The sequence below is a fragment of the Molossus molossus genome, unplaced genomic scaffold (assembly GCF_014108415.1).
Source record: "Molossus molossus isolate mMolMol1 unplaced genomic scaffold, mMolMol1.p scaffold_m16_p_7, whole genome shotgun sequence".
NCBI lineage: Eukaryota > Metazoa > Chordata > Mammalia > Chiroptera > Molossidae > Molossus > Molossus molossus.
This window is the reverse complement of record NW_023425401.1, coordinates 60,002,628-60,020,763: the sequence shown is the minus strand read 5'-3', so window position 1 is coordinate 60,020,763 and position 18,136 is coordinate 60,002,628. Positions and strand designations below refer to the sequence as shown.

Genomic DNA, 18,136 nt, shown 5'->3' with positions numbered 1-18,136 from the left:
TTCCAAGAAAACCATTCATTTTCCAATTCTGCAAAGTTTACTTGTAAAATGACAATGTAAAATAATTCATGCAAATTTTTTAATGTTTATTTATTATGGAGAGCAAGAAAACTGAAGATATTTGGATTATTCTAAAGTTTTCATTAGTATTATGCTAGTATCTGCATTCATTAGCAGAGAAAAATTTTGTATACATTTGATAGATGAAGGCAGTAACCAAATATAATGTTTCAAGTATCTGCCTAATAGAAGGTGAAGACTCAGAGTTAAAGTGAGAGTATCCAAAATGCTCATCAGAAAACTCCAGGGCCTTCCTGTCAATCAGATAATAATTAGACAGTTTAGTGTATAATAGCCTGGATAATCTTAATGATCTCAGGTCAAACATCACCTATTCAGAACTGTCCCTGACTTCTTCAATCTAAATTAAGTGTCCCCAGGACCCCTAACTACTTTCTCATAGTACTCTGTAGTCCCTCCATGAAGCATTAATCACAATTTATTATTCAATATTTGCTTGTATGTGTATCATTTAATGTCAGTCCTCTCCATGCACCACAAGCGACACAAGGGCAGAGACAGGCTCTGTTTTCATCATTGTTCTATGTCCAGCACTCAGAACAGTGGAAGCGCTTTGTACATGTTATGTTAACGAATGAATACTTCTGCACTCAAAATGGAATTGCTATTCCAATTTCTTTGCTTCCTCCTCCTTGTCAAGCAGCACAATATGATTTGAGATTGGCTACAGTGACCAGAGAACTGCTCCTCCTTTCTTTTAACTTCCCAAGAAAACCTTAGGCAAATGACATAGCATCTCTTAACCCCTTGAAAAGGAATGAGAATAGGAGTGGAAACGAAGTGCCAGACCTGTCTAAAGAGAGGGGCTTTCAAAGCCCCATCCAGATGTGGGTTGTTATTCATGAATTGTGATCATATTCATGATCACAGAGTATGACCTTTTCGCTCTAGGACACAGTCCTGACACTGATTGCTGCAGGATATTGGGAGGCAGTGAAAAGAGCAGAGTCTGGGGTCAGACCTTCTGAGTTTGAATTCTGATCTTTCAAAGTATGTGACCTTGTGCACATAAGTTAGCCTCTCTCTGCCTCAGTTTCCTTATAATTAAAATACTAATTTTACCTCCATCATAGTTATTGGAGAGTTAAATGTGACAATACACAAAAAAACATGTATATCACTCAGAGCCTTGGCACAAGGGAGCATTCCATAAATTGAGTCTATCATTAATACAGTAAATGAGAAAAAAGTATTCCAAGAGGGCCAGTCATCCTAAAAAGTGGAAATATTAATATATTCAAAATTCTTGTCAGAAAACTCTCAAAGACAATACAAAAAAGTAAAAGAAACTGTTTACTATTTTTTGAGGTGGTTTGTTCAGACTTTCTTTGACAGATCATGATGCTCTCTACAAAGGGCATTTGATGACAACTGAATGGGGCACCTGTGCAGATGCAAATAAATTCCTCCAGAAGAGTGCTCTGTGAATAACACTGGCATCCCCTACCTGGACCAGCTGTAGCAGGTAATGCAGAACATCATCATCCTCCAAGCTCTCCAGTTTCTGAACTGCAATAGCTCTTACGTTTTCATCTGAAAAGTTGCAGTCCAGGAGTTGCATTGTTAGCCCAACATCCAAAGCACTTTGATCCCAGGCCTCCTTTCTGGCTAACAATTGGTATGTTTTGGCCACAATTTTTTGCTGTCCCCATTTCACTGAGCTAAATAGCTTAGGATATGCTTTTGGATGCTTAAGGCTTTCATATCTGAAATGCCAGAGCAATTCTTTGTCTTCTGCTGTAAGAGGGTTAAGTGGATCGGTGGCTATGATTGCCTCCAGTTGTTTCCGAAGCTGGTTGGGCATTTCTGCTCGAACCCGATCCCCTTCGGGGTCAGGGGTGGGATGATGCTTAGGTAAGGCTATTGGGTGACAGTAATTGTCCAGAAGAATGCAGATAGACATTGAATTCTCCTTGTCTGGGTTGGTTGCAGACGTGAGCTTGTCAGCATTGAAGCTCCCTTGGTCTTCTCCCTTCCCAGATATTTGCCACATATGGAGCACGTATTCCCCGTGGCGCAGAAGGAACCGGTGATCTATTAGCAGCAAGTTCACATAATAGAGAAGCTGAACTTTGCCTTTGGATTCAGAACTGGGAGTCTCTGCACAGGCCTTACCAGATAGTGCTGGAGCTTTGCCGCAGTAGATCTGGAGGTTCAGTAGAGCCCCTTTGGGTAAGTCTTTGATTTTGATACTGAACTCAAGCCACACATTCCAGAGCACCTCCTCTGTGAAGGGTTTGGGGCTAGTTCTCCTTTGGCAAAGGACTTGCTGCCCATGCTGGATGTTTGCCTCCACAAACACCGTGAGGTCAGCGTTCCGGGGCAGGACAGGGATATCAATGCCTCTGATTTTGACCCTGAACTTCCGGTCACAGTCCCACAAGGACACGGTGAATATACTCTCATGGTCCTTCCCATGGATGGTCAGCTGCTCATGATAGCCGGTGACTCCTGTGCAGTCATCCACTAGTGGCCACTCTTCTTTCCTCACCTCATCCTGGGCTGGGTCTGGAGGAGTGTCAAGCACTAGGTGAATCTCTTCCCCATTCTTGAGGCAATGCCTCACCCACTGGAAGTTTTTGATGGGCGTTTCACCCACCAGGTACTCATCGCGGCCACAGACACGCAGCACAAAGTCCTGTTCATTTTGGCTTTCGGGAATATCCATCAGAGACTTCTTCTTGGCCATCTTGGTGAAGAAGCTCTGGAGGATGGTGCCTGGGGTGTCATCGGCCAAAACCTTGATGGTCTGGCTGGTGGTGCTGCGATGAATGATGATGAAGATGCAGTTGTTGGTAATCTTCTTCAACAGGTATTCTGGGAGGGGCTTGGATGTCACCCAGGGGTGCATAGCATAGAGCTTGGGGTCGCGGCCAGCCACCTCGGTCATGCGTGGGGTGACTAGGCGGCGGCGTGTGAACTCCAGCTCATCATCGTGCACGTTGCTGACGTCGGTGACGTCATAGCCCATGAGCGCTGTGAGCTGCCGCTGGAAGGCCAATGTCTCCTCGGAGGGAGAGCGTCTCTGCACCATGTGGATCTGGCCTGGGCTCCTATGCAGCACCTTCCAGTAGCGCAGGCAGTCCAGTGTTTGCACCACCTGGTACTTGTCGTAGATCTCGTACCACTGCCCCTTCTTCTGGTAGAGCAGCAGGAAATGGTCTGGGCTGAGCCGCTGGTAGAAGTCGGCCGCCACGCTCGTCTCCAGCGCTCGAAGCCACACCTGCGCCTTCATCTGCTCCACGTTCCCATGGCCGGCCACGTGCAGCAGCGCCGTTTCTGGGGTCTTGCTGGTGCGCTGGCTGGTGGGCAGCACGAACTCGATGGGGATGAGCTCCATGGAGGACAGACTGGCCGCTGATCCGCGAGGCTTCATTCTCCGACGCCTGCGGCGGTTGTCCTCTCTCAGGACTACGGGCTGTTCATTGTTCTCCAGCTCCATGCCCTGCGCGACCTGGGAGCAGAGAAACAGAGGACTCCGTCACAGGGAAGCCACTTGCCGGTTGCATTTTGCTGTGAGATAGCAGAAGGAGAAGGTGTTGAAGAATGACACTGGGCTGCGCACGGGGATACAAGGGCTTTGGAGTCGGGGCCCATGAATCCTGACCCCGCCACTTAGTATCTGGTTACCTGAACTAGTTAAATAATCTCAGAGTTTGTTTCCCATCTGTCAAATGGAGTAATACCTTAGAGGGTAGAGGTGGGAATTAAATAGGTAGTACATATACTTGTTCAATATGGACGGTGGGTATATGGGGGTTCAGTAGTCATTCTCTCTACTATCTATGTTTGGAAATTTAATAAAGGACTTATGGAAAGCACTCATCTGACATATTATAATGGCTCAAAGTGGTACTTGTTTTTAAGTATACTGAAACTAATGGATGAGTAAAACAGTTCAGTTAAAGGTTCAAGTCCTAGTTTGCAAGGTGCACTGTGAAATGCTAAAACACTCCTCCTTAAAAGCAGGCCTCTGACTTATTTCCTCTTTGTTCAGTTTCACACGTCTTGGGACCCAGACACCTTACCCAGCCGTGCTTCACATTCTCTGTGTTCAAACTGTTTGATTCAGGATCTACACCCTAGTCAACTTCCTGTATTTCTTTAAAAAAGTTTCCTTTCTCGTTGGGAAAACTAATCATTTCATTAATAAAACTAAAAAATATCAGAATCAGTAGTTTCAACCAAGAACATATTTAGATATTTACTATTTCAAATAATGAAATTCTGGTTGTTATTGCTATATTCGGGCAGTGTCTTAGGGGAGTCACCTAAGGCTGAACTTTCTCAATAGGAACATACAGGTAATTTTAACTTTGTTCTAGTTCATTCGTTCTTCCTCTGCATTAGACAATGGAGAAGCCATCGAATGGAAGGAAGCATTTCTGGGTTCCAGTAATCTGCTGTTTGGATCCTAATTAATTATTTGACTTCTTTTTTGCTCTAATATTTTCATCTCTACAACAAAAATTTACAAGTTTTTCTCATTAACTTATCCAGTCTTTCTATAAATGTGTACTGAGTACCTAGCCAGCACAAAGCATATAAGTATAAATTTGACATACTGTGTAACAAACACTTCAAATAATGTTTGAAATGCTTAAATATTAAAATTGAAATAGAAATAAGGTATGGTATTTTTATTTTAATATTTAATATCAGTGTTGTAAGATATTATATTTTAAATAGAAACTATTGACACAAAGATTAATGTTTCAGAAAATATCATATACTCTTTTAAATGACTAATGTTAATGAGACACATAACTATTTATTTTCCTAAGAAACAGTGGAGCATTTGACACACAACAAAAAGAAGAGTTTGATTAAAAGATAAGAGAGACAAATTTCATTAGAGCCAAACTTCTGTTCAAATCTTGATTTAAAATTACTTTTAAAGTCAATATTCTCTCTCATAAAATATTATACAGTTCTACTTAGTAAATACATGAAACCAACTTTCCCAAAGCACTGTCTCTTGTAACTTAAAACACTCATTATTTGGTCTGTAATGTTCCTACATTATAGAATAACAAAAAAGAGAACTGTAAGATACATTAATACTGACACTTAAAATAAAATAGGTCTGAATTTAGGCAACATACAAATACACAACAATAACTTCTGTCTCAGTGATCAAAAATAATCTTACAAGATACAAGATGCAGAAGAAAATAGTCAGACTAAATACTCACTGCTTTCCTTCATGTTTGAGGTTACGAAGCGATCGCCTTTCAGAGAAAACGTTAGAAACACTAATGAGTACAATAATGGGTAGCATGCACTTGTAAGAATGTGAAGCCTGACTTGCACAGGCTCCTGTGCCCTCCCTCTCTCTTCCTCCCAAACAAAAACAAAAAAGAACTGATGCACCTGCAAAACTATTGCCGGAACCTCGTGGATATCTACACATACAGGTTAGACTAGACAATGAAACAGAGACATTCAGTGGTAGTATCGTCTCAAGAACCGACAACAGTTCCGGCTAAAAATATTCTAGCTGAGAAGGAAGTGGCACTGTTTCCAGTCAGACCCAACAAAGGGCAAAAAATAGAAAGGGTAAAAAATACCTGGTAAAGCAGTGGAGGTGATGATGCTGAAAGATCATTTGTTTAGATTTTGAAAACAATAAATTCAAACCTACCCAGTGTGCTTCTAAACTCTTCCGCTTTTCTGGGTCTCCCTTCATATCCAGATGCAGAGGAAGTGTTGCAATTACCAGGAAGGAAGTTTTAACCAAGTTGATTATATGTGTGATTGCTCATTTTAAAAGTGTCAGAAATGCATTTCCTGTTAATAGCACAGAGAGTGAAGCATGAGAGTGACCAGCGTTTATCATATTTTATACTCTTAGAAGTAATTTTTTAATAATTGTGAGAGACTGAAACAAATTAAAATTACATAGATCCAAACAAAAAATACATATTCATGAGACATAAACACATGAAATATTTTCTAGGTAGTTCTAAGTAGAAGAAAAGACTTAACAGTCACAACATTAGAGAAACAGCCTGGTAGGAAGATTTTTAAGAACCAAATTAAATCTATGAGTCCTGCAAAGCCCATTCAATTAATTTTCAAATGATCTCTTGTTCATACACTGTAACTGAGGGTCGGGGAAGAGAAACTAGTGATCTAGAGGACTGAGTTATCAAGCTGAACATTTTCAAATATGAGATCTAGCAGCTCACTTCCTTAGTTTGGTGAGCTAGTTCTCTATTTTTGTCAGAGGACGTAGAATCCAAAATATCATTGGTTGAAACAGAAAGTACACTCTGTGTGTGTGTGTGTGAGTGTGTGTGCGCGCACGCGTGTGTTGAAGTGAAGACTTACTGTGGGCAATGATTGCAGACAATATAGATTTTTGGTTTCATGGGAAAATTAAGGAGCTGAGCACTGTCACACCATCAGGTAGTCACTGAGAGATGGCTCTTGATTGCCATGAGAGTAGAGAATCCATAGAAAAGCCATTCTAAATGATTTTTAAAGTAGCTCTATATCTTCCAAGTGATCTTTCTGGAACCCCCAAGCACACTCAGATCCTGAACCAGTGCCCCCTCTCCTTCATCCCAGGGTTCCTATACCAGAGTTCATCCTCTGGTTGAGTCCCAAGGATAACAGGTGGGATGGTGTTGTCCTCAGGTTTCTTGGAGGTATATAATTAAAAGTTATCTGAATCACTCTGACATCAAGATAAATGATTGATATGATCTATCTCCTTTCACATAGGCCCCTTGGGTCTTAGCTTTCCACAAACCATACTATAATAGTTGACATCAGCAGTCAAACTATTCAATTCAAAGTCTGTGTCCAAAATATTTAGAGGGGGGCTTATTAGCACTCCAAAATATATTTCTATATAGGAATACTCTCTTAGAAGACTGGCAGCTTTAGAAGCCTAATGTTGGCCGTCTTGGTTGGTTCTGAAGCAGGGACCAAGGAGTCACATTGCAGAAACTTGCCAAGCTGTGCTTCACATAGAGTGTGTGGGAGGGCTCATGGGGGTACGTGGGCTGGATGGGAGTTTTTGCTTAGTACGGTTCATCTCAGAGGAACCATGAGCTTGGTCAGCTCTGTTCTCCAGACCAGTCAATAGATTCTGTCCCTCAACACATTCTTCCCCTGCCATAGCTCAGCAACACCCTGGAGCCAAGTCCCAACCTGACCCCGCCCCCCCCCCCCCCCCCGTTATTTCAAAAATGCTAGACTCCAGCTCTTGGTTCTCCTTGCCTCTGCAGGAACTACTCAGCTAAGTCAAATTATGCAAAGTCTGTTTTATGATTCAACTTGCAAATGCTTCATGCTTTATTGGTGATTAGAGAATAAAAATACCCTGCTCTTCCCCAAATCCTAATATAGCCACTAAAATTTGACTACATGTAGTAAATGTTCCAAAGGAGAAATAATGGCCAGTGTCTCCTTCCTCTCTATGGATACTTCCTCCATGCAGAGGAATGCTTTACTAGTTAGGACCTCGTTTGTCTCCAGGTTTTGAGGTTAGAAGACCCCCAGACCTCATCATTATCCTATTTTATCAATGTGTTTCTCTCTTTTCTTCTTTTTTCTCTCTGTGAATCTCTATGCATCTAGCATCATGTTTTACATAGAGTAGTCATAACACTACATTGTAAATGGAAAAAAATACAATAAAAATGTCTGACCTTCTATATCACATCCAACTATCACAGGAAGGAGAATATAGAACAGATTAGAAAATAAGAACACAGTAAGATGTGTCAACCATCAATAAACAAATTAAGAATGAATTATTTGCTCTGAGAAAGATTTTTTCTGATAGCCTTCAGAGAGACTGTTTGTGGTATAATTAAAGAGACAAGTCACATAGATGAAAAAAATAAGATGCACAATTTGATAGTATGTATAGGCCAAGTGGTTTATATGTATAATGTTACATACTACAGCAATTTACTGGAGAAGGTCACTTTGGGTGTAACAAAATTTTTTTAATTATGCAGGAGGAGACCCAGGATTTAAGGCAAGGGAAATCATAGGGAAGGTCTTCAAGCCAAAATTGTGAACCAACAAAACAGTTCAAGAAACAGTGAATGAAAAGACAGACATGTGCTTTCTAAACTTATTTCATGTTTCAGCATATGTAAATAGTAACATTTGTATAGCACACTGGATGCAATAAACTGTTTGCCCTGCTGCCCCAATTCATATATTGAAATTCTAACCCCCAGTTTGGTGATAGTAGTAGGAGGGGCCTTTGGGAGATAATTAGGTCATGAGGGTGGAGCCCTCATGAATGAGATTCATGACTTTATAAAAGGGACCTCAGAGATCTTTCTGCCATGTGAAGGTACAAATATAGCTGCTTGCAATCCAGAAGAGACCCTCACTAGAACCTGACTATGCTTGTACCCTGATTTTAGACTTACAGTCTTCAGAATTATGAGAAATACATTACTGTTGTTTGTATGCTATTCAGTCTGTGGCACTTTGTTAGAGCAGCCCAAACTGACTATGACACCCAGATAAAGTGAAGAGTCTCCTCAAAGTTTGAGAGAATATCTATATCCCCAAGGGTCCTGAACCCCTTTGAGGCTCACTGGTTGGGAAACTGTATTATTGGTTATTGTTTCTGGGTAGGGTAGCTATCTGACTCAGACGTGTGCATCTCCCAGATTGAAAAGCATTAGAATCCATCTTTTCATGTTTTTGAAGTTCAGTCTCAGATGGCTTATACAATGTGAACAAAAATGCTAAGTCATTTTAATCTACTCCAATAATTTTATTTGATCTTCATGCCTTGCTTTGTTGTCTGGGCATGAATGCTAATCTGTATGTAGTTTTTGGTCTGTATCTAGTATGATGAAAGAGAAGCATCCTGGTATTGTAGAAGCACTAGCAATAATTAGACCTGGGTTTATTTCTGCTCATTCTCCAGGTCTAATATATATGCCAATTGTTCTCTTTTAGCTTCTTAATCTACCAAAGGGACAACATCTACCTTACTTATCTCACAGGAAGTTGTCATAAATCTTCAATTTTCGGTGAAAAGTAAACTAATCTAACTATACTCTATGCTAATTATTGTGTTGGAGACACTAGAGGACATGCAATTCTAGGTGTCACATACCAATACAACATTCAAAGGAAGAAGAGGCATGTCATCTTGTGTGTTTCTCTTTCAGAGAGAGGATAACTTTCCCAGAAGCCTCTAGGGTCCCCTCAAGTCTCTGGCTAGAATTAGGACAAGTGCCCATTTATCTCAGCCAATTACTAGGAATTATGTGAGTGGTTTGAGCCAACCAGGATTTTCCCCCATTGAATTTGATGGCAGAGAAGGGCGGACACCAGAACAGACTGTCAGGTCTCTGACAGTGAGGACAAAGTGTGAAAATGTGACGTGCACCTCTTACAGACACCAGAGAGGTGTTACTGGACAACCCCCTGAATCAGAGGGTGCAGGCTGTCCTAAACCTCAATTCTTGTCTTCTCATATAAAAGAATTTATATAAGCAACTCTAGATAATATTTGCATTGTGTTCAGTGGATTTATTAAAACATTGATGCAAGTGAATTTATTAAAACATTAAAGCATGCACATTTATTAATGAAGCAAAGCAAGCAAACCTATACATCTGGCTTATGAAGCACAGACAGGGGCTCTTCAGTTAATCTGAAGAGCAAGTTGAGTGGGCGGTTTCTGCCTTATATACCGGTATGTCTACAAGCTTTTTTTTAAAGTTCCTTTGCTAGATATCCTGGTACAGATTAACTCTAAAAGTCTCCCCTTTTATTTGTTATGGCTTTCCCACAATTTATGGGAGGTACCTGGCAATTAAATCCTGACTCCTGGCTTTTTTTTTTTATACTCTTCTTCTCTCCTCCTCCCCACTGTTCTAACAACTTCAGGATGATTTGCACTAAGGGTCTCTGATTCCTCTTCCTCCTCCCCACCTCTATTCCGCCTCCTTTCCTGCATTCTTCAGTGAGAAGGAGAGGTTTTAACCTTGTCTTCAAAATAAGGCTCTGCTACAAGTGGCCTGCTAAGCTTTTTGGCTTTGTTTAACTTTCCTGCCTCAGTTTCCCTGTTCCTCGTGACCCAGAATTTTCCTAGCTTGTCATTGTCCATCAACAAAAGGGGTACTGGGGAAGACAGCAGAAGAGCTTATCACACCCTTGAATGCCATTATGAAGGTAGGCTATTATTATGCCATATGGGTAGAGAGAAGCCACTCCAGGTTAAGAGAAAAGAAGCTATAGGAAATCAGTGACAGTCAGCACTGCCTCAGGGATCTATAGCCAGATCCAGGTGCCTGTGGGACATCCCACACATTCTTCATTCTTATCATCAGAAATTAGCCATTGAGAACACTTTTCTCAATTTCCTTGTTCAGCTAATCTTTGGTGATACAGCTTAGTAAGCACTTCACAAATTTCTAGAAATTTTATTTTCTATAAATTGATATTTAAATATCCAAATTCTTTAGCATGATAACAATAGACCCTTTATGATCTATTCCATATGGTCTTTCTTTAACTCTTGGCCTCATCTTCCAAATTGCCTCCACATTTGAATTAAGCTGATTTCTGCTCTCACACTTGCTGTGCTCTCCACACCCCCGTGCCTGCTGCCACATGCCGCTTCCTCTGCTCCATCTCTTCCCCTTATTCTTCTCTATTCTTCTTTCCTCATTTCCTCTTTCCCTCAGCCATTTGACCAACTCCTCTTCTACTCAGTTTGTGTAACCTCCTCTGGTAGGGTTTCTGGTTTAGGGAAGCAGTGTTAAGAAAGCTTTCCTCTATTAGTCATCACCACCACCAAGAACAAACACTTCTATAGCACTAGCTTTCTGTCTTATATTGTTCTAAGTACTTCAATACATTAATTTATTTGATCCTCACAACATCTCAAGGAGAAGGGCACTACTATTAGACTCACTTACAGATGATGAAAGTAAGGCACAGAGAAGTCAGGTGACTTGCCCCAGGTCACACTGCTGGTCAGTGGTCGTTGTTATAGCACTCGTCCCAGAGAATAAATGTTACTATGCTGCCTCCTCCTCCACACTGTGAGTGCTTGGGGACTGTGACTACTCTGTTCACCACTGAATTTCCCAAATCCTAACACAGTGCTTGCCATGTACAAAGTGATGGCCTCAATAAATATTTGTGAAATGGATAGTTTGTGTAGAATACCTTTTTTTTTTTTTTTTTGAATCAGTGGATTCCCTTGCATTTACAGGAAGCAACAGGAATATTGGGTGATACTCCTGAAGGCCCAGATCAACCCAAACCCAGGCATCCCCTCCCTCCTATCTAACCACAACACCCAAAGCCCTGCAATCTGCCTCCTTCTGAAACCTTAGAACATGAAACTTGGAAGGAAAATGGTGTGTAGTGTGGAACTTTAGAAGGAACCCAATTCAATTAGCATTATAAGGAACATGTAAGGAACAAAAACTGTATTGCATCCTTGTGATAAAAAACTCTCCCATATAGTGGATACCCAGTCTCATCCCTGGGACCCTGCCTTTAGAATGATCTGCAGACTGTCAAGCATTTTTATCTAGTTATCTATCTACACAGCTATTTAATCACCTACCTGTCTCTATCTACCCCTTACACACATACCATGATCCTGACAAAACTGTTTGCAATAGGGAGTTTCCAAATAAAAAATGGGATTCATTCATGGAATTTTTCCTGTTCAAGGGTATAGCAGAGGGAGACTAGACCTCTTTAATGAAGCCTGCTCTCACTGTCTTTGTCCTGAGGCCCTGAGGTGAACATCAGAATAGAAGCTGCCTCTTAGTTCTCTATGCAGAACTTTGTTCTTTCCAAAGCCCTGGGATCTTGGCTTAGAGTCTAACAGGAGTTGATTGGATGCGTTGTCTCTCCAAGTTCAGAAAAATGGTGCAGGAGTGTGGACTGAGGGTAGGTAGGGGGTGGGGGTGCTGGTCCTGAGCCATGCTCTTCCTTTGCTCCGGATGCAGCCAGGCCACAGCCCTGCAGGAACTTCTTTTGTGGTTTGAGGGAACCTTGCTAGGGGCACCCAGGCCTCCTGGTAGGCTGCCCACAAGGCTGGGGTAGTAGGGAAGGGCTCAGTGGACTCTGAGGGAGGGTGAGACCAGTGGCCTGGGGCTAGGACTGTGCCTACCTTGCTCTGCTCCTAGGAGGAACCCTGTTCTCTTCTGTTCTCTTCCAAAGCTGTAAATACCCATTTCATGGGTCTGATTTCTTTTGAAAAATTATAGTTGACATACAGTATTATATTAGTTCAGGTGTATAACACAGTGATTTGACATTTATATTCCTTGCCATGTGATCATCACAAAACGTCTGGTAACCATCTGTCACCATACAAAGTTATTACAAAACATTGACTTTTCCCTATGTTGCACATTACATCTCCATGACTTATTATTTTTTTATAACTGGAGGTTTATACCTCTTACTCACCTGACAATTTTCTGCAGATAGGGTATATCTCAGTGAAAGCAAGTTCCTCTGGAGTCTGCCCTACCCCTTGCCATGGCAAGAAGCATTTTGTAGCAGTTTTTAAACAGGATGGGGTGGGAGTAGGGGTGGGGTTAGAGTATAGAACTTGACTTTCTTTTTAAGATTAACAGCTCTTACCTGTCCAGTCTGCTCAGTGGTTAGAGCGTTGGCCAGCAGACCAGAGAGTCCTGAGTTCGGTTCCTACTAAGGGCACGTACCTCGGTTTGTCCCCAGCTCCGGTTGGGATTGTGTGGGTGTGTCTCTCTCACATCGATGTTTCTTTCTCTCTCTTCCCCCCTCTCCCTCCTGCTCTATCTGAAGATAAATGCAAAAATGTCCTTGAGTGAGGATAAAAAAGAGATTCACAGCTCTAATAAAGTATACTTTATAAACCATCACTTCAGTTTTAATTTTTCACATATTTCTCTGATATACATGCAGCAGTCCTAATGTATTTATTAAGGTATGCTGTATTAATCACTATAACAGAATCTCAGTGGTTTTTATCTTTCTCACATCATAGTCCCAAGTTGGTTGGGTGGAGTGGTGCTGTTTTAAACATTTATTCAGGACCCAGCTCCTTCAACCTAGTGGTTCTGCTGTCCCCTATGGGCCTTGAATCCTCCAAAGAGTGGCTGGGAAATATAGCTTACTTTTGTGTCCAGGGGGGAAAAGAAAATAGATTTGGCAAAGACATAGTGTTATGTTTGCTACAACGTATTAGAGATGATAGGGCTTTGATGAGCATGATAAAATTTAAGTAATATTATATATCTAATTTCATGCCTTATGAATTATTTTTATCACAAGATACTTAGGATATGGCCTGTCAAGGATATGGCCTGTCAACCTTAAGCAGCCACTGACATTGTGATTATATCTTGTTTCTATGGTGAGTGGTTAGTGATGGAGTAAATAGTTTTACAAAACCAGAAACTGGCAGTCCTCCCTGTTGACTTCTCCAAACTCCTCTACAGAGGGGCCATCCACAGTCTCCTGGGTGACCATGATGGCATGGACTGTGGTCACGAGTCCCTCCACAATGCCAAAGTTATCATTGGATGACCTTGGCCGGGGGGGCGGCGCGGGGGGCAAGCAGTTGGTGATACAGGAGACATTGCTGACAATCTTGAGGGAGTCGCCATGCTTGTTATGGTTCACAATCATCACAAACATGGGGGTGTCTGCAAAAGGGATGGAGCTGATGACCCTCTTGGTTCCATCCTTCAAGTGAGCCCCAGCTTACTTCAAAGTAGTAAAGCCACCAGTGGACTCAGAACATACTCAGCACCAGCATCACACCATTTGATATTGATCAGATCTTTTTCCTGGAAGATGAAGATGGACTTTCCATTGATGGCAAGCTTCTCGTGCTCAGCCTTGACTGTGCCTCTGAATTTGCCATGAGTAGAATCAAACTGGAACATGTAGACTATGAAGTTGAGGTCAATTAAGGGGTCATTAATGGTGACAATATCTTCTTTGTCAGGGTTAAAAGCACCCCTCGTGACCAGGTGCCCCATATGACCAAATTTGTTCACTCTGGTTTTCACCATCATGTCTCAGGGTTGTGGCTGGCACTGTGCAGGAAGATGTGACTGTCTGTTGAATAGGAGCAGCAGAAAGCCCAACAAAAACTTTTCTTAAAATTCACACTTTTGGAGTTTTTTGTCTTTTTGTTTGTTTATTCTAACTACCCTATCACTATTAAAGTTTATTTATTATAATAAAAGTTTGTTTTTATAAACTTTAAAAATAAAACTATTTTACGTCTGGCCAGTGTGGTTTAGTGGTTGAGCATTGACCCATGCACCGAGAGGTCACCAGTTCGATTCCTGGTTAGGGCACATGCCTAGGTTGTGGGCCCAATCCCCAGTGGGGGGCATACAGGAGGCAGCCAATCGATGTTCTCTCTTATTGATGTTTCTATTTCTCTCTCACTCAGCTTTCCTCTCTCTCTAAAATCAATAAAGAAAAACAATTTTTTAAAATGACTTTAAATAAAATTGTGTATATATATCATTAGCAGGGTAGAGAACTGGTGGAAGGTGTAGGTAATACAGTCATTGGAGACCAGGCTATCAGAGACTCTATCATCTTCTAAATGTGGCTTTCTAGGTTGCTTCAATCATTAACATCCAGCAAGAAGATAAAAATGGCAGGAAATTTTTATGTACTGGGCCTTAAAGTGGTGAATGGCACTTCTATCTACATTACATTGGCCTGAACTCAGTCATGTAACCAGATCTATTGCAAGAGGTTAAGAATATCTCCTGTAGCAACTCAACAACAACTCTAACCTATGATGGTAGTGGGGAGAGTCATTAGTCTTTGGTGAACAAGTTGTCATCTCTGTCATAGTGGGACTACCAATTTCTCTTTGCTTGAAACTTATATATAGCACCCTGGCTCTGCCAAAATGAAATGTAGTAGGGATGTTGGTTTTAAGAAAGAGAGAGAGAGAGAGAGAGAGAGAGAGAGAGAGAGAGAGAGAGAGATATCTTGCTTTTATATGAAGTTTTAAAAGAATAAAATGTTTTGTTGTTTGATTGATAAGTTTGTTGGATTGATGATATGAGTTCCAAATGAGGGATAAATAGTGTGGATTGTTATATGGTGCCAAAGTCCAAAGAAGATAAAAAGCAAAAGCAGATATGATGGTCAATAAAGTTGGTGACATATACTCCAGTTTTCCAAGAAAGTGGTAGTAAGATGACAATCCTCCACCCCCTTTGAAGTTAGGAGTGATCATTGATTTGTTTTGACCAATAAAATGTGAGCAGAAGTGTGTCATGGAAGCACATATTGAGAGGGAACCAGGATGTCAACCTGGTCCCTGGAAGACTGGGATCAGCAGAACTGCCCAGTTCACTCAGGTTGAGCATGTATATGGACAGGAAACACACATTTGGTGGGTCAAGGTGTTGAAATCCATGAGTTGTTTGTAACTGCAGTTCTGAGTGCTCCATCAGATAAAAGTTCTCCTTGAAAAAAATAGGCTGACATAATATTTTTTATCAGATTTTAAAAGGTTAAATTTCACTTTATGAGATTTAAAATGTAAAGCTGATTTGGGTGGGAGATTGTATTGACATCAATTTTAAGTGGTATAAACTCATCTTATTTATCCATTAAAATACATTATTCAATTTAAAAATACTACAAAGTGATGCTATAAGCTCTTTTATTATATAAAATACCAGAGAAACAGCAAACATTTTATCTAATGTTTAAGTTATACAATTACAGAAAAATAATAGATAATTTTTTTCAAGCAGTTTTTAAATGATATAATTTCAGTTTTAGTTGTAGATTTTAGTAAAATAAATTATATATATAAATATATATATTATATATATATATTTGTCTTTCTTCATAAAAAATGTTCCTTTTTCCCCCGCAGGGATTTTGTGTGGCTTTTCTTAGAATCTCCTCCTTCTTAATTGTATTGAAATAACTGGAATTAATGCCAGAAGATCTTTTTTTCCCTCCTCAGTTCTGCTTTAAAAATTCTATGATTATCACATTTAAATTACAGTATTAGTATATTTGCCACCAAAGCCAAGATTCACTGTGGATACCTTATATCCTTTGCCCCAATATGCTTCACAATGAATAAAGATAACAGCAACATTAATGGGAGACAGTGGGTTATGAGTCTTTCCTTTTTTTGCTGTACAGCAGGAACTTCCAAATTTGGTAGGAAACAGAATGGGCTATGCTGGTGTTTCCCAAATGTCATGCTATGGCCTGGCTACATAAGGACCCTCTGGCAGACCTGTTAAAAATATAGAAGTTTAGTTTCAATCCCTTCTCCCTGAATCAGAAGGGACTTGGGATTCTGCATTTGTAACAATCTTTCCAGTTGATTCTGGTGAACAGCTGGGTCCATGTCAGCAAAGGCCACAGAGGACCCTCAACCCCACCCCTCCCAGAGGACAGCACATCAGGCTACATGTCTCCTCACCCTTCTTCGGTTATGAGGATATGTGCACTTGTCTCTGTGCCCATAGACCACCTTGGGATGCGACAGATGGTGAGGCCCTTTGAAAGGGGAGAGAAACTCTCTGATAGAGAGATTGAATTTTGAGTTAACAAAATATTTACCCAAAAGAAATTTTTACAATTGATAAGAAGGAGGGACTTTAATTGGCAAGTTAATTTTTCCCTGTTGGTAGGAATAGAGGCTGAAGAGCATGATTAATCAGTTATAGAAAATAGATACATTTTTCCTTTGCACAACAGAATCATGGTGTGTACATATACCCCTCTACTCTTTAAGTAATCTGGCATTTCCAAAATTTATTTGGCATTAAAATGATTTTCAAGTAAAATGTATTACAATCCTGTGAAAAGTATTTCCCAGAATACATTTTGGGACATATTGCCCCAGATGATGACGATGATAATGATGTTGATAATGCTATTTCTCCTCCTCCTCTTCCTCCTCTTTCTTCCTGTTCCTCCTCTTCCTTTTCTTTCCTTTTTTTTTCCTCTCTCGCTCTTTCTCTCCTTTCCCATGAGTGTTTATGCAACCTTACAGTACTGTTGTGCACAACTGGTGGCTTCCCCAAATGGCAGACTCAAAGCATTGACTATTAGATGGCTGCTGGGGGAGTACGATGCCCTGTGGACTTGAAGATTGCAGCTTTAGAAACTGGAATGCAGAAGTGAGCAAACTTGGACTGGAAAGTTTAGCATCTCAGTTTATTTTCCTCCAAAATAGCAGTTGCCAAAAATAAGACATTAAATCTTAGAGCATTACAGTTGTAAGAAAGTAACTCAGGCCCTGGCCGGTTTGGCTCAGCGGTTGGAGTGGTTGGAGCGTCAGCCTGCGGTACAGAGAGACCAGGGTTCTGTTCCCGCTAAGGGCACGTACCTCGGTTGCAGTTTGTCCCCGGCCCTGGTTGGTCGTGCGGGTGGCAGCCACTCGATGTGTCCCTTCCCGTCGATGTTTCTTTCTCTCTCTCTTCCTCTCTCTCCCTCCCTCTCTATCTGAACAAAAAATGGAAAAATGTCCTCGGGTGAGGATGATAAAAAAAAAAAAAAGAAAGTAACTCAGAAATCGTTGAGGTCAGTAATTTGTCTGTGGAGGCTGCTGGCAAGGGGGAAAGGAGTAGTGGTAGAGTGATAGCATCTGGTTCCTTTCCATGCTTTAATCTGAGTGGCTCTACTTTAATCTGGTTTGTATTTTGGGTGGCTTATGTTTGAAAACCACTCCTCAAGAGTCATTTTACAATGGAAGAAACTGGAGTCTGTATTCTCAGGTTGGTTTTATATGACAGGCAACAGAAAGCCTTTGAGCACTCTCAAACTTGGCCAGTCATGGAATCATATGAAAGATTCACCTCGCAAGAAATAATTGAAGCAGTGCAAAATTGGGAGCAGGAGGACCAAAACAAAATCATTTCATTCCCCATGTTGAGGTACTCATGGCTTAGACCAGATAGTGGCTCTGAAAATAAAGATGAAGAATGAGTAATAATTGTAAACAGAATTGAGATAAGTAGACGGGTGGGCAGAGGCAAAGAAATCTCTATGGTGTCAAGCTGGAAAAGGTCCATTTGAAGAGCCAAAATCTTTA

At 40.9% G+C, this 18,136-nt stretch overlaps 1 protein-coding gene and 1 pseudogene across 8 annotated transcripts in view; both read right to left on the bottom strand.

Moving 5' to 3' along the window:
* Positions 1–5,820, bottom strand: part of PIK3CG (phosphatidylinositol-4,5-bisphosphate 3-kinase catalytic subunit gamma) — a 52,387-nt gene extending 46,567 nt beyond the window's left edge. For 3 of the 8 annotated variants that reach the window (XM_036246626.1, XM_036246627.1, XM_036246625.1), the window contains exons 1-2: positions 5,726–5,820; positions 1,529–3,535 (exon numbers count right to left, since the gene is read on the bottom strand). In XM_036246626.1, the coding sequence (XP_036102519.1) occupies positions 1,529–3,535; positions 5,726–5,770 (2,052 nt within the window). In that variant the 5' untranslated portion in view covers positions 5,771–5,820. Of the gene's footprint in view, positions 1–1,528; positions 3,595–5,276; positions 5,313–5,454 lie in introns of all 8 variants that reach the window. The other 5 variants (XM_036246628.1, XM_036246629.1, XM_036246631.1 and 2 more) reach the window with 5 other exon arrangements.
* Positions 5,821–13,473: 7,653 nt separating this feature from the next.
* On the bottom strand, positions 13,474–14,108 carry LOC118619637 (annotated as a pseudogene).
* Positions 14,109–18,136: the final 4,028 nt, after the last annotated feature.